The 15,361-nt window shown below is 44.8% G+C and overlaps 1 protein-coding gene across 2 annotated transcripts in view; it reads left to right on the top strand.

The window, feature by feature from the left end:
- SGSM1 (small G protein signaling modulator 1) overlaps positions 1-15,361 on the top strand; it is a 1,887,833-nt gene that overhangs the window by 1,789,839 nt on the left and 82,633 nt on the right. For both annotated transcript variants that reach the window (XM_069619387.1, XM_069619388.1), the window contains exon 24: positions 1,171-1,338. In XM_069619387.1, coding sequence (XP_069475488.1) covers positions 1,171-1,338 — 168 coding nt within the window. The remainder of the gene's footprint in view (positions 1-1,170; positions 1,339-15,361) is intronic.

Below are 15,361 nucleotides of genomic sequence, written 5' to 3'. Positions count from 1 at the left end.
ATCTGGGGAGAGACTGTGTTTACAAGATATTGATTTCTTTTCCTAAAGACTGGATTAGGACTGTCAAAGAAAATAATAGCTATGATGTGGGGATCGGGAGATCATCCGCGACTCAGCCAATGCACTGCCACAATGGACAGATGCATGTCTCTCGAACGACGTATATATAAGACTAGGGGTTGCCCACGGAAATTCCAATAGGTATGGGGCGACTGGGTGGATACGGGGAGGGGTTAGCGGGGGTTGGGAGGGGAAACTCACCACAGGCTGCTTGCTGCGGACATCACCCGCAATAGCCACCTTCACAGCGATGCACACGATTCACAAATTTATGAGACTGTTGAACCACTGCAAATACTACCATGTGTTTTGTTTGTTGATTGTAACGTTAGTAAAAGCAATAAAAAACTAAAAGCTGCACATGAATATTCCAGATTTCATATAGAGTACAATCGTAAGAAGCGATTTCACAACCACATGAGTAGACATTGAAGTAGTAATCTTGTGGTTAAGTGCTTCGCCACTGATCCTAACGATCTCACTTCGATTCCTGGCTTAGCAGTGACACGTTTAAAGCAGTCCACTCGCACTAAAATAATGAAGGGTGCAAATGGATTTTCCCAGATCCGGAGAGATCTGCCAAAATCCATCTGAAATGCCGGCACTGGCAACAGCAGTACGTTATAATGACCATGAATGTGCCCAGTAACCTACGAGTCAAGCAAGATTGGGCATGGACTGCCTTCGGTGAATCAGTCTTTCTTTGTATACATTTCACATTTCTGAATGCAACCCGCTGCAAACGTAGTCTGTTGCTCGAGAAGCAGTCATTCAGTCCAATATAACGCCCACAGCTCTTGCCGAGGTTGGCATGAGAAATGATCCATGTTTTTATCTAATAATACACAAAGTGAATTATTTGGACGTATGATGTATGAGAACTGTGTTGTCTGACAATTTTAACTGTAATACACATTACAAATACATCTTCATGTTATGCATGCAATGTTTCCGTCACCATTTTTTAGGGGAAACGAGTAGCCACGTGTGTGCATTTTTATGTTTATGTTGCAATAAGCACAGTGTAAGGGTGAAGACTAAATGATTCCTTCTCTCGTCTCTCTGTTTATTTGTTCTCTGTTTCTCAACCCTTTTTTTCTCTCTGCGCAGAGCTCATATATGATGACGTCTTCTCCGTCTGGGAGACCATCTGGGCAGCAAAGCAAGTGTCCTCCTCGCACTTCGTCCTTTTTATAGCCCTGGCTTTGGTGGAAGTTTATCGTGACATTATTTTAGAGAATAACATGGATTTTACAGACATCATAAAGTTCTTTAATGGTAAGTGTTCCGCATTTCCACAATGCCCCTTCTCTATGAACCTGTGATTCCTGGGTAGTGCCACAACGCCAAGTAGGCACCAGCGAGACAGCTAGACTCATATGATAGGTTAAAGTGGTTTTATTCATAAATGACAAGGGAAAGGTGTTCGATTCAGGTAATTAACACGCCATCTGCGCTTTGCTTTGGGAATATGGATAATAATTGCATATTTTCTCCTTGGGCTAATGATAAGGCAAACCATTACATCATGGCTCTCTGTCGGTAGGTGGGGAGAGGTTGGTGCGAAATCATTAATGAATCCCTTTTCTTTCAATCAGTGCCCTACACTTGCAGTTCCCTCTGCCCTGAGATTCACAGGTGATGGTTTGTCTTTTACAGTTTGAGGTCTTGTAGGTGCCCTCGACACTTACCAGTTATACTCTAAGCGGGGGCGACACAATGCTGGTTTCTGCCTCGCTTTTGCTATGTGATGGAGGGACTGGCTTTCAGTGCTAATTCTGGGGATGCTAGCTACTCCACAACCCCCCCATGTCTATCTTCCACCTCAGCCCATGCCTGTCCCATTTCTTATGTTTCCTCTTCTGCTTTCCTATTATGTACTCCTTTCTGGCTCTTGACATTTACCACCAGCACCGTGCTACGATACATGCTCATACCTCCTACTGCCCTGCTGCCCTACCCAGATGTAGGGCATATCTGTGGGAACCTCCATCTCTGTCTCTACATGGCTAGACCTCCATTCCCCTTTCTAGCCTCTCCTGGGTCTGCCAAACTTGGGATTCGCTGGCCCTCCTTGCTTGGGGCCCCGTTCAATTTGTAATGTATTCTCTTCTATGTCACTTTCCATGTTCTTGCACCTCTCTGGGTTGGTGACACACTTTACTTTCCCCCTCTACTGGGTCTTTTACTCTTTCTTCACCTTGTCTTCCACCTCCTTCTCACAAGGCTCTCCCCCATCAATACCTCCCCTTCTAACGTCTAGTGCCTTCCTCTTCCCAGCCTGCAGGGTTTCCCTCTCCTCAGTTTCTGGCTCTCTTTCACCAAACTGCTGTGATCGGTCTATTCCCCACACTAGGGGTATCTCTTTCTCCAACTTCTGGGGTATCTCTCTCTGCAAGCTCTGGGGTATTTATCTCCCTCATCTTTGCAGTACCTTTCTCCCCAAGCTATCTCCTCTGTGGCCCTTCTCTCCTCACCTCCCTCCTATGTGCCCCCCCTTTGTCTTCCTGCTTCCGAGCCACCTCCTCTGCTCTCTTCCTAGCCACCTCCTCTCTTCCAGTCACCTCCTCTCCTCCACCTACCTTCAAAGGATTCCCTTCCTCGCCTCCAGCACACTCCTGCTTGACTTGACTCACTTCAAACCCCTTCACTACCCGGTTTCTCCATGAGCTTCTTTTACTCTTCCAACCACCTCAAGGCCCTGGGTTTATGGTTGGCCCTGGTGTACTATGGTGTGTTTTGTCCTGAATGTTTGTGTTTCTGGCCCCATGCCTTTCCTCTTCGTGGACTGAAACTGTCCACCATCTTCGGTTTTCAGACTTTCACCCTTATTTTAAATTGGGGGATAATCCATTTACGCCTCCATTTCCTGCTCTGCCCCATTTCCATGCTGACACATGGTAGAGGAGGGACCTATGCCATGCTCACCTCCTCCGTCTTGTGTGAGCACTTAATTTTACTCCTCCATCTGATTTTCACACAAGCATAAAACAAATGGATTCCTATAGAATCCGCTTTGGTTTTGCACCTGGTCAAAGCCAGGCAGATTCTATTTCAATCCATTAGTAAACACTGCCTGCAAAGCTTATTTTCAGGCAAAGTTCGCTTTTTACAATATGGAGGGGGAAACTGAAAAGAGTAAGAGCAAGTTCACCTAGCATTTACTCTTTTCTTCTCCCCTTCGCCTCATGATGTTTTAAAATGTCATGCAGGGGAATCCACAGCACATACGTCCCCTGCATGAAATTTACATTTTGAGGAAAAAGAGGCTTTCTGCGTGTACCTGGAAGGAGTGCCTGGCAGTCGCCGGGTCCTGACCTCTTCTCTCTTTGCTTCCCTTTCTTTGAGCCATGTGGTATTGAATGGGTAAGCAGGCCTTGTGGGTTTGTGAGTAGTGTGGTGGGTCAGAAAAAGGAAACAGACTGAACTTACATATTGAACTGATTTATATTTCAAGAAAATGGAAACACGCCTATCTCTTCCTAAACTATGGGTTTCTCTACCTAACAAAACGAACTAGCGTGTTTGTCAGTCGTCAGTGAGTCCAAAAGAAAAGCCTGCCTACTGTCCAAAAGCTAATCTGACCTGACCCTACCACTAACAAAACAACCAGGGCACAGGAGATTGTCTCCCTTGTCCTGTGGGCTGCTTTCTCATTAGCGTATTTTTAGATACTTCTTAGATATAACTTGTATCAAGTCGTGAAGTTCAATTAGTGGGCTCTTCCAGTTTTCCTTTGCGCTCTTCACTTTACCTCTTGAGGTCTTATTGATTTTGTTTTCTCTTCTTAACTGTAGCTCTCTTACCTTTTCCTTACTACACAGACTTGGCCGTCTCTCTTGTTTCAGTGCCCACTCTTAGGGCCTCATCACGAGTTGGTGCTAACCCTGGCTGTATTACTGCCGGGGCTATTAGCCCTACCACCAAACTCCCCAGCACTATTAGCGCACTAACTATCACAGGTTTGCGGAACGGTAAGTCCTCATTCCCCATTGGGCCCATTAGGGAATTTCCCATTCCCCATTGGGCCCAATGGGGAATGTTCAGCGATATTACCGCGGGCGCTATTACCGCCAGCGGTAATAGCACCGAAAATCGGCTAAATCGCAGCGGATTTGCCCCCAGCTCAGAGCCCGTAATAGCGTTACTGCCGCATTTAAGGGTAACCGCCAAACTCGTGATGAGGCCCTTAATCTTGATTACCACAATCAATATTCTTCCAGTTTTAAATCTCACTCTTTTATTTTATGTATTTGTTTGTTCATTTTTATAGCGCACCAAACCTGTAGGTATCTAGGCGCATTACTTGAGATTACACAGTACAGATAGAGATAGTACATAAGGAGCGATTCCAATGGCACATTGAGTTCCACAATACAGATAGAGATAGTACATAAGGAACGATTCCATCGACTATGCATGGAATTGTAAAAGTGCGTCGCAGGTACGAACAGACATGTGCATGGTATCATCCGATAGGAGGATTAATATATTATGATGCCTCCTGTATGTGGAGCCAGGATTTAACTTTTTTTCCTAAAGGAAAAGTATGAGGGTTCTGCTCTTAGGGTTAAGGGCAAGGCATTCCATAGTTTTGCCGCTATAACAAGGAAGCTACTGCCCCCTGCTTTCTTTAGTTTAAACCTAGGGACTTTGAGGCAGTGTAGGTGTATGGACCTCATGGGTCGGTCTGAGATGTTTCTTGAGAATTTGTCGGCCAGGTATTTGGGCACTGAGTCCGAGAGACATTGGTGCGTGAGTGCTAAGGTTTTGAAAGTGATTCTGTTTTTGACTGATAGCGAGTGTGCATTACATCTCACTGCCACTATGTGGTGAGTTCTAGGGTTTTTCATCGTAGTTCTAAGCGCATTCATTTGGAGTATTTGCAGTTTTTTAGGTTACGCTGATTAGTTCCTAGGTACAAGGCATCACAATAGTCTAATTTGGATAGAATAAGCGCTCAGGAAGAGTCTGCAGGCATTGATTAGTTTTCCGGTATAGGCTGTGGTAGAAGCTGTCGCATTGACTTGTCTTGTCAGACTCAGTGAGGAGTCGACGTAAATTTCAAGTGTTTTCACATCCTTGGCGACATTGCGACATTGATGTTGTTACCATCTATGTTAAAGGCATTGAACTGCCTATCTAGTCTATTTAGTTTAGTCTGGGATCCAATGAGAAGTAACTCAGTATCATCATCATTAAGAATCAGGCTGTGTGTGGCCATCCAAGCTTAGATGATTAGGTAGATATTATTGAGTAGTTTAGAGTCAGTGTCATAGTCACCAGTGATGGGGATGAGGATTTGGGAGTCATCTGCATAGTTAGTATATATATATATATATATATATATATATATATATATATATATATATATATATATATAAGCGTTGGAGAAACGAATGAGCCCTGAGGTACTCCACAGGTGATCGGTGCAGGCTCAGCCAACACAGTCGGTGCGAACACCCTCATGGTTCTGTTGTCCAAGAAAGATTGTATCCAGGCGCTAGCCTTGTCTGAGAAATGGGCTGCTGACGAAAGGTGATTGTACAGGACTTTATGATTGACTAAATCAAAGGCGGCCGATAAGTCTAGTAGCAGAAGGAGGGCTAAGTTACCTTTGTCTCTTATGTCGTTCCTCTGAGTTTTTAAATCTATTGAAGCTGTTTCGGTGCTGTGTCTAGGTCTGAATCCAGATTGTCGTAGGCCAAGAAGGTTATTAGTTTCAAGATGTTTATGTATCTGAAGGTAAGAACTTTCAAGAGAAAAGATACTGTGGTTATCGGTTTATAATTTGTTGGAATTTTAGGATGGAGGCTGGTATTTTTTAGTAATGGGAGGACCCAAGCATCTTTCAAGTTCGTTGGGGCCATGCTAGTTTCGAAAGATTAGTTTGTTAATGTTGTGATGAAAGGCGTGAAATCCCTCGCTGCCTCTTTGATGATGGTTGCCGGGCAGATGTCCCCCTGGCATCTTGATGGTTTAAGGCTCGTTATTATGCCCTCTACCTCCTTAGTGGTCAGGGGGGAGAACTTGAAAGGGTTACACGGTTTAGGAGAGGAAGCCTGGGGCTTGTGTGGATATGTGTCAGGGGTTGGACTGAGTTTTTTAGTTTCAATTTTGGCTTGTAAAAGCGCTATTTTGTCAAGCAGCGCTTTTTGTATGTTGGTGCACCAAGTGGAGTCTTTGGTGCATGTGTCAAGTGGTGGTGTGGGAGATTCTAGTTCTCTAAGGATGCTAAATAGTTTTTTCGTACTTGATTTAGCTTTATAGATTCTATCATTATAGGTGTCACTTTTGGTCTGATGAATGGCAGTTTTGTAGCTGTTAGAGGCTTTTAGGAATGTTTCTTTGTTTTTATGCTGAAGAGTGACTCTTCCATAAGGTTGCAGCGTTTCTTTTGTTATTACGTAAGGTTCTGAGGTGAGGGGTGAATCAAGAATTTAGGTGAGCATGTGGCTTGGCTTTGTGCATTTAACTGAGTTAATAGCTTGATGTAATGTTCTGTTGTAAACTCTACTAGAGATGAAGGGTCTGTGTTAAGATTGGAGTGACTGGTAATGGGTTGTAATAGAGGGAGTCATTCATCTACTGTTATGTTGCGGTTCTTTCTGGTTAGTGTCAGTGATGCCGATGAGTTGCAGTGGTTAGGTCGGTTGCTGTTTTGTATAGTGAATGATATGATGTGGTGATCGGACCAGGTGCAGGGAGCGTTGGATAGGATGTTAGTGTTAGTGTCGCAATTAAGGTCTGCGATCCATTCTAGAGTTATCCCTTTGCTGTGAGTGGGTTTGGTGTTACAATGTGAGCAGCCTAATTCTGATATAGTATTTGCAAGTCCTGAGGCATTTTCGTAATTTAGGTCATAGAGGCCTAGATTAAGGGCTCCCAGCAACAAGAGATCCTGGTTTAGTGTTTGCAGTGGGGAGTAGTGAGATATCGTCCTCAAATGTAGATATTGGTCCTGGTTGTCTATATATGAGGTGGATGGTTATTGTTCAAGATTCCGTTAAGGGTAATTTGATGGACAGAAGTTCTCCTGAAGGGGATTGTTGGTTGGCTATGGCCCTTAGGCTGTGTTGGGGCTTGGCGATAAAGGCGACACCACCACCTCTAGAGGATTCTCTGTCTAGTCTGATGATAGTATAGTTGTCAGGTATAGCTAATGAGATTGTTGACCCTGCCGCAGCATGAAGCCAAGTCTCAGTTATGGCCAAGAAGTCAAGCTCATTCAACGTTATGAGGTCGGCAATGTCTAACGCATGTGCTGTCATGGATCTAGCATTTATAAGTGCTCCCTTGATGAGAGGGGTGATACTATCCAGATTGCTTTTCATTAAGGTAGTGTTTACTAGTGGGGTGGAGTCCATTTTAACTTTACTGTTAACAAGATAGGCTGTTTTTTTTCTCATAGGCAAGGTTTTGGTATTAGTTTTGCTTCCACGGTTGATTACGGGAGGATAGGTTTTCTTGAGTCTGGATCCTAACCTGGAATTCCTGATTTTAGTCGGGCAAGATTGGTGAGGGGTTGGTCGTCGTAGCGTAAAGCTGCATCCATTGGAATGGTGGGTGTTGCTTAGTAAAGTCAGGGTGGTAGGGTTATTTTGAGTTACCTCAGGGTGGAAGGAAGGCAGGAATTTTGTCAGTGTAATGGTATCAGAAGGTGGTAGTGTCGAGGACATCGATAGGGAGATGCTGAGTTTACTAGGCCTAGAGTAGTTGGTAGTAGTCAGTAGCTGAGTGTCATGGCTCTCAACGTTAACAGTGGCGGCTGGTGCGCAGGGTACCATTGTGGGAGGTAGGAAGGAATTAGATACAAGTTGAATGCAAGTAATTGTGAGAGTAAACAGGTGCATGACTGGGCAAGCTTAGTCTAGAGTATGATGTGAGTCAGAGATCAGGATCAAGGATCCCTAGCTAGCATGAGGCATTTTGCAAAGATCTAAAAGCTAGCATGGGGCATTCGGCAAAGAACAATGGCTAACATGCTGCATTTTGCAAGAATCTATGGCTAACAAGAGGCATTTAGCAAGGAACAATGGCTAACATGCTTCATTTTGCAAGAATCTATGGCTAGCAACAGGCATTTAGCAAGGAACTATGGCTGACATGCTGTATTTTTCAAGGATCAATGGTTACGCATAGCCAGGAAGTGGTAAGCATTAGTCAAAAATTGCAACATAACGTCAAAGGATAGCAAAAGGCAGTTTTACATTATGAAAGGTGGCAAGTATTGTTTGAATTAGCATCACATGGTTAATGGCTAGCAAGAAAACAGATACTCATTACCAGACGGTGGCGAGCAAAGGCCAGTAAAAGCTTCCAGTGAGCAAGGCTACATATGATGTGGCATTTATGACGCGCCTGTACACAAGTGTTTCTAGGCGCGACAAGACAAGAAGGGGGGGAACAACGATTCTACTAGGCCTGGTGTCATTCAGATTGTGCAAGTGAGGGGAAGAGGGAAGGGGAGAAGTGCCAGGGGGGAGGGGATGGTGGAAGTGCAGTTAACTCACAAGTGCAGCCAGCGGATGGCTCATAAGTGCAGAGAGAAGGGACTGTAGGGTTGCAGATACAGACCCTTAAGTGCTAGGGAGCCCGGAGGCAGTGTGGGGGCAACTGGACATGTAGGAGCCTGTGCCTGAGTTCAGAGGGTGACCAGTGCACGGAGCAGTCAGATGCATCAGCAGGGAAGAGGAAGAGAGAAAGCGGAAGCGAAAATAAAGGTCTTGAGTTGATTCCGGAACCTTAGGTGGTTCTGCTCAAGTTTGAGAGAGGCAGGGAGGCTGTTCCAGAGGGAGACCCCAGCCGAGGAGATAGATCTGCTCTCAACTCGCTGCTTGCAGAAGTGTCTGACCCTCAGACAGTTGGAGGTGGATGAGCGGAAAGCTCGAGAAGGAAGATGTTTTGGAAGAGAAGTTGTGGTCCCAGGCCCTAGAAAGCATTGGGACTGTTAACGAACTAAGGTAAATGTTGTGATCAATAATGCAGTTCATGGTTTGCAGACTGCAGTATTTGCACAAAAATAGTATATATTTATATTATAGTTTTCTACAGTATGTTCATTAAAACTGCAGTCATTTCTGTATTAGTGTACTGTAGAAAATTACAGAACTATATAGCTGACTGTGAAAAATGGTGGAGGGAATGGTTTTAGTCAGGAGTAAAAGTACATGAGTACATGAGAGTAAGTACGTACTTTCAGTAAAGGGGACGATCGATAGGCAAAATAAGCAGCACACAATTGAAGACATGGAGTGTAACATTCTAAGCGGTGTAAAGTTTGGTGCACAGCGTGATAGACATTACTAGATATTTTATTGATTGGATATTTGTAAGGCGCCACAAGACAAAAAAAAGGGGGAAAGGAACAAGGGAGAAAGATAACAATAACGGTTCTACTAGGTCTTGTGGCATTCATATTGTGTAAGTGCAGTAACAAGAAGTGCGAGGGGCGGGGGTTCCAGTTTGCACGAAGGTGAAGCACTTGGGTGGAAGGGGTGTGCAGGGCAAGGAGGAGAGAGTGCAAGTGAAAGTTGGGAGGTGGAGGAGGGGGGAGGGCAACAGGAGCTAGGCAAGTGCTAAGGGGAGGCCAGGTGGACAAGTGCCAGGGATTGCATGGGTGCGGGGGGTGAGGGTCCACATGCTAAGTGCGAGGAAGGGGGTGCACTGGGTAGGGGGCATGGTGTCTTGTAGAACTCAGAGCAAAAACAGGCAGCCAGTCACTGCAGCAGACTGGGGCATTAGTAGGGAAGGGGGAGGGGGAGAGGGAAGGAGGAATATAAAAGGAGGGTCTTGAGGAGCTTCCGCAACTTAAGGAGATCCAGCTCAGTCCTTAGAGGGGAAGTCTTTCTGGCATTAAGGCAGAGGTCATTGGCAGCACACCAAGCCTGAAAAGAAGTCAGACTGTCAGGGATGACAGAGGAGGAAGAGGAGGCAATACAGGGAAGCTTGAAGGAGAGCTGCGTGTCGCCTGCATAACACTGGAAGTGAGGAGAGAAGGAGGAGATCAGGTGGGGCAAGGTAGAAGTTGAAAAGCCACGGCGAGAGGATAGAGCATTGAGGGATGCCAGAGGTGGAGAATGTGACAGGGGAGAGAAAAGATTCCAGTTGAACCTGGGAAGGTCAGTCAAAGAGGAATGAGGTCAACTAGTCTTGTGCCAGGACCATGTTTCCAAGGGTGTCATGGAGCCAATTTCTCAGGGTGGCATGATTGACCATGTCGAAGACAGAGGAAAGATCCAGAAGGATAAGAACAGATGGAGAGTTGGAATCGAGATTTGAAAGCAATTCATCACAGATGTACAGGAGAGCAGTTTCCGTGCCTCTGGCTGCTCTGAAGTCAGACTGGTGGTCGTGGAGACAACCAACGCAGCTTCTCCAGGAGTTGGCCCAAGAAGGGGGTAATGGAGAAAGGGCGGTAGTTAGCCAGGCAGGAAGGGTCGGCAGAGGGCTTTTTGAGAAGAGGATTTACAAGGGTGTGCTTGAGGGAAGGAGTCAGTGGCAAAGGAGTGATTACAGAAATTGGCCAAGGCTGGCGCAAGGGAGGCAATGTTGTCCTTGATGGTTCTGAAGGAGCCGTGGAGCACCTGTTTGGTGGAGACTTTCATAGAGAGACCTCATCCGGTACTATGGGAGAGAAAATGGAGAGTAGGAGGGAAGGCGAAAGGGGGGCCATGGGAGGCCTGCGAGCCGGGGAGGGACGAGGGAGTGGTTTAGAGGAGAGTGAGGTCAGGATAACCTGAGTTTTGGTTAAGAAGTAGGAGGCTAGTGAAGTACAGAAGGTCAAGGATGGCAGGGGAGAAGTGGAGACTGCAGTAGGATTGGCAAGATCCTTGCAAATTTTAAAATATTAATCTGTTATTAGTGGCCCAGAGATGCTGGCTTGGATATGGGCCATCTTCTTTGAGTGGATGGAGAGTCTGTATTGCCTTTCGAGCAGGCGGCATGCCAGTCTGTCAGAGGATGTGCCTGAAGCCCGCCACTACACTCAGCAACTCTGCATTTGCGTTTCTTTTTTTTAATTGTTACATGGTTAAAAATAACCTTTAACAAATACAAACATAGAAAACAATAACAATCAATAGCAATCAATTACAAAATCATGAAGTTAAAATATACCACAGCATCTCAACATCCTTATTCATACGTACTACATCACATTACAAATCATGTTAAAAAATCAATCTTCAATTCATCAATTCCAAGAGTAACCTTTACAAGGTTAAAACCACCTTTGACAAATGCACTGTTGCCGTTAACCATCGATTATACCCATACAATACTGAAATAAGCTGCCACACAACTTCACTTGACAACAGTTCCTAGTGATGAAGTGAGTCATCAAATTAATAATAACGTGGCCGTTCAGAGCCTGGCAGTGTAACAAGATATGACACAGCGATACCAAACAGCCAGACACAGTGCAGAATCTACAAGTTCTTTGGTCTCTAGGTGTCTTGTTTCTGGCACCCATGATTTCCCGAGTTGGTAGTAAATTCAACCTTAGCCACATCACATGCACACGCCATGTGAAACTCTGGGACTTATTCTGATAGGCGGGGTAGGCTCCTACGGGTCTTACATCGATTAGCAAGCCTACATTCAAATGGTAAGCTCTCACTCTTTCAATTGTTTGAACCCAATCCATGTCTCTCAGTTTCTTCTTTGCTTTCATAGGGAATTGCAGAACCATATTTTTAGATATGTTTAGGTCCTCACACATGTTTTCACATTGTTTAACCCATTCATTCAAGGAATCCCAATACTTAATCTACATTACACATTCCATTTCCCACCAAATCGAGCCCTCCTCGTCACACGATAGCCTATTTAATAGCAAATGACAAATGATGTTTGCATACCATGTAGAATCTCATCGAGGATAGGCCCAACTCATAACGGATAACGACTGCCAGTACTCCATTAGGCAATTTCAATACCTTGCTCCAGAATATACCCTCAATTGAATTGGGAGCCCCAGATTCTCAGCCCTGTACATCATTGACGGTACCACCTTGATTTTATACAAATGTAACACTGGTATCGAGTACAGACCAAATCTGTGGTTCAAAACCACTGCTTCTGTAGCTTGTGCTACCATTTTAGAGCGATAATGACTGCATCTCAATTTTGCTTCCAAGCTCGAATAAACGAATCCCCGGATACAGAATATTTGGCACAGGCTTAAAAATGTCTCATCCCAGTGACCAATTGAAGCGTTTACATTTCCACTTCATCCCCGGCCTCAGCACAAGAACCTTTGATTTTTGGGTGTTTATTGTCAAACTGTTCTTAAGCGCATACGCATCTAAAGCCTTCAGTTTGCATTGCAGTCCAACTGGTGTAAAGTCGAACAGTGCTAGATTTTCTGCATACAGGAGTCAATGTAATTGGTAGACAATTAACAGGGAGAAAAACAACGGACCAACCATCTCACTTTATTAATATCTGATACTAGCTGGGGTATCCGGCGTTGCCCATGTCCTGAACGAGTGGTGTCTCATGTGCCCTGAAGGATGTTGCTCTTGTCCTCATGTCAGCAAGTCTTGCTTCAGCTTGCTCTGGCATCTCATTTGCCAGGGGAAAGTGAATAGGAGAGCAAGACCAAGCAAAAAGGCACTGGCATGAGTGCCAGTCCCCTTCCGGATACCAGTCTGAAACAGGTCCAGTCTACTCACGCTCTTCACCCATGAAGACAGATCCCACAAAATCAGGGAAGAAAAAATCTTGAAGGGGATATCCAATAAAGCAATTGGCCTATAGTTACATGGCATAGAGCGAGGCCCTTTCTTCTGAATGGAATCAGAATTGATTCAGACCAGGATTCTTCTAAAGATAGTCCCAAAAACCTTGGCCCATAAAGTTGGATCCAGCTCCAGTACCGCGTTTGAGAGACCATCAGGGCCGGGTGCTCGTGGGTTTTTACTGTGAACAATTATTTCAGAGATCTCTTCCTCTGAAAAGTTCAGGCACCAGGCTTCCAATGGTACTTCCTACTGTCCTTGCCCCCCCTAGCCCCCCAGCCACCTTTTTATAAACCGCACTAAAGTGGGCAATCCACCCTTGTTCTCCAATGGGATTAATTTGGGCATGGGAGGATGGATTAGCGGTATTATTAATCAACCACCAGAAAAGACCCGAGTCCTGTGATGCAATTAGAGATAGCATTTCACAAGCATCTTTCATGAAAATTGCATATTGATGATTCCTCGACCATTGCCCATGAGCACGTTTTACCAACCCTTTCTCCTCACCCTCCAGGCCACTTATTGGGCGCAACTGTCTCCTAAGATCCCTCTTTTTTTGTAGGACCATAGGGTCATAATTATGTCTATGCACAAGTCTGTTTCTTGGATGTTTACAGGCATAAGAGCATAGATTTGGTCCAAAAACAACTGATAGGGTACCTCAGTCAGGATAGCTTCAAGTTCCCCTGGCAGATGTAGTTCTTTCAGAACACGATAGAACCATTGCAAATTCTCACCATTCCAGGCTACCCTGTTCTTCCCACAGTTAATATCTAATTCTGTTGTATAAGGTACACAATCAGTGCCACATTTTTGTATGCACCATTTCAGCAAGAGTGGGTTGCAGTCACTCTGGGTTGTCGGTGCTACAGATATAGAGGATACATCTTGGAGAACATCTCCCGACACAAAATAATAGTCGATAATACTCGGAGTCTCCTCTGTGCCATGTGCAATTAGCCAGAGTATCCCCAGAGACGCTGCCGTTAACAATATGCACCCCCAGTAGCAAGCACTATGTTGTTTTTGCCAGAGGTCACTTGCCCAATTTGTGGGAGACAGATCGAGTACACATCTCCTTAAATAATGATTGAGTTGTTGTTTCTCTTATTTTGCCATGCATACATTATTTCCTCGATCTTATCAAAAAATGCCATTTGTGTGATTACCCTTGGGTTCTAATAAAGATTCACAACCAGCATATACTTCATCTCAGGATATATGCTTCTCTCCCACAACAACTCCTCTGGCTGTACAAAAGAATTGGGCTGTGCAAAGGTTGCTACCTCTATGGCGATGTCATTGTGAATCGCAAAAAGCAACCCTGATGCAGGCCTGCCCCTTTCCCCCTTATAGGCCGGGTTGAGCAAACATTCATATCTGTCTATGATCAGGGTTTCTAAAAGCCATGATTCCTGAATACATAATATATGCACTCCAAAAATCACAAAATCAGAAACTGTGAGTAAGTTTATACATCCCCTAGAGTTGCATGAGGTCAAAGTAAGTGTGCTAGATGTTAGCCCAATCAAAGGTGTTAGCAGCTATTGTTTACATGCATTCAATGAGGCCGCCACCCAACTCCAATCTGTGCCATTTTTAGAGTCCACTTTATCTACTAGATGGTCAACAATGTGTCTACCCCCCAACATCTGTTGAATGTGTTATTGTCAGTAGAGGGGGATGTTCAAAAACTCTTTGGTCATTTGAAAAAATTGAGGTTCGATAGACTGGAGCATGACCTTTTCAATTTTTTCATGGGGTTTTACAGAGAAACCCCATGTATTAGTTGAGCTGCCACCAAAAAAATCTGAACCATAACCATGCGTGAGCCAAAACGTAAGATCACTGTGTTCAGCTTTAGGTTATTCCAGAATTCAACTTGGACAAGGTCTTCCGAGGTCATATTTGACAGTGATGGTACATTTATTAGCAATTTCATAACACAGGATCTATTTAGTATGATGGTCACACAATTCACTAAGGACCATTCTAGGACAAGAGACAGATCTGTGGCCTCGGTCCTAGAAACAATCAATGTCTCACCTACATCTCTCTGCATAATCTCTTTCCTCCTTCCCTCCATCATTATAAACAATGCCACAACCATGGTCTCTAGGTTTCTAGCAGTGGACCCAGCGTGCGAGGGCTGCCACTCATTCACAAACCAAACAGAGCCATCCTTGCGGCTTCTGAGTCTCTCAAGCTGGCTGTAGGTCTTTCATAAGGCAAAGGGAAAGACAGGTGAGCATTTGCTGTGGGATTGTCTTGGTGAGGCGCGGTAAAGACCACTGGAACTGTCCGCTCCACCCGGTTCCTAGCTTCGTTAGGGTCAACAACAGAAGTCACTCTATCCACAATACGATTGAACAGAGTGTCATGTGTTGTCCCGTCCGAAACACTTAGATGTTCATCGCAATTCCTGTTAGCCCCTTTCTTGCGTGAAGACTTGTTGTGATACAGGTTAATAGGGTAGGGCTGGTAGAAAAATTGGGGAATTGTTAAGGTATGCAAAAACATTCTAGAACCTCTGCCCGTATTCTTCTGCGTCGCTT

The sequence above is a fragment of the Ambystoma mexicanum genome, chromosome 10 (genome assembly GCF_040938575.1).
Source record: "Ambystoma mexicanum isolate Mex_15411 chromosome 10, UKY_AmexF1_1, whole genome shotgun sequence".
NCBI lineage: Eukaryota > Metazoa > Chordata > Amphibia > Caudata > Ambystomatidae > Ambystoma > Ambystoma mexicanum.
The sequence above is the reverse complement of the archived record's forward strand: the minus strand, read 5'-3'. Positions and strand labels throughout refer to the sequence as shown.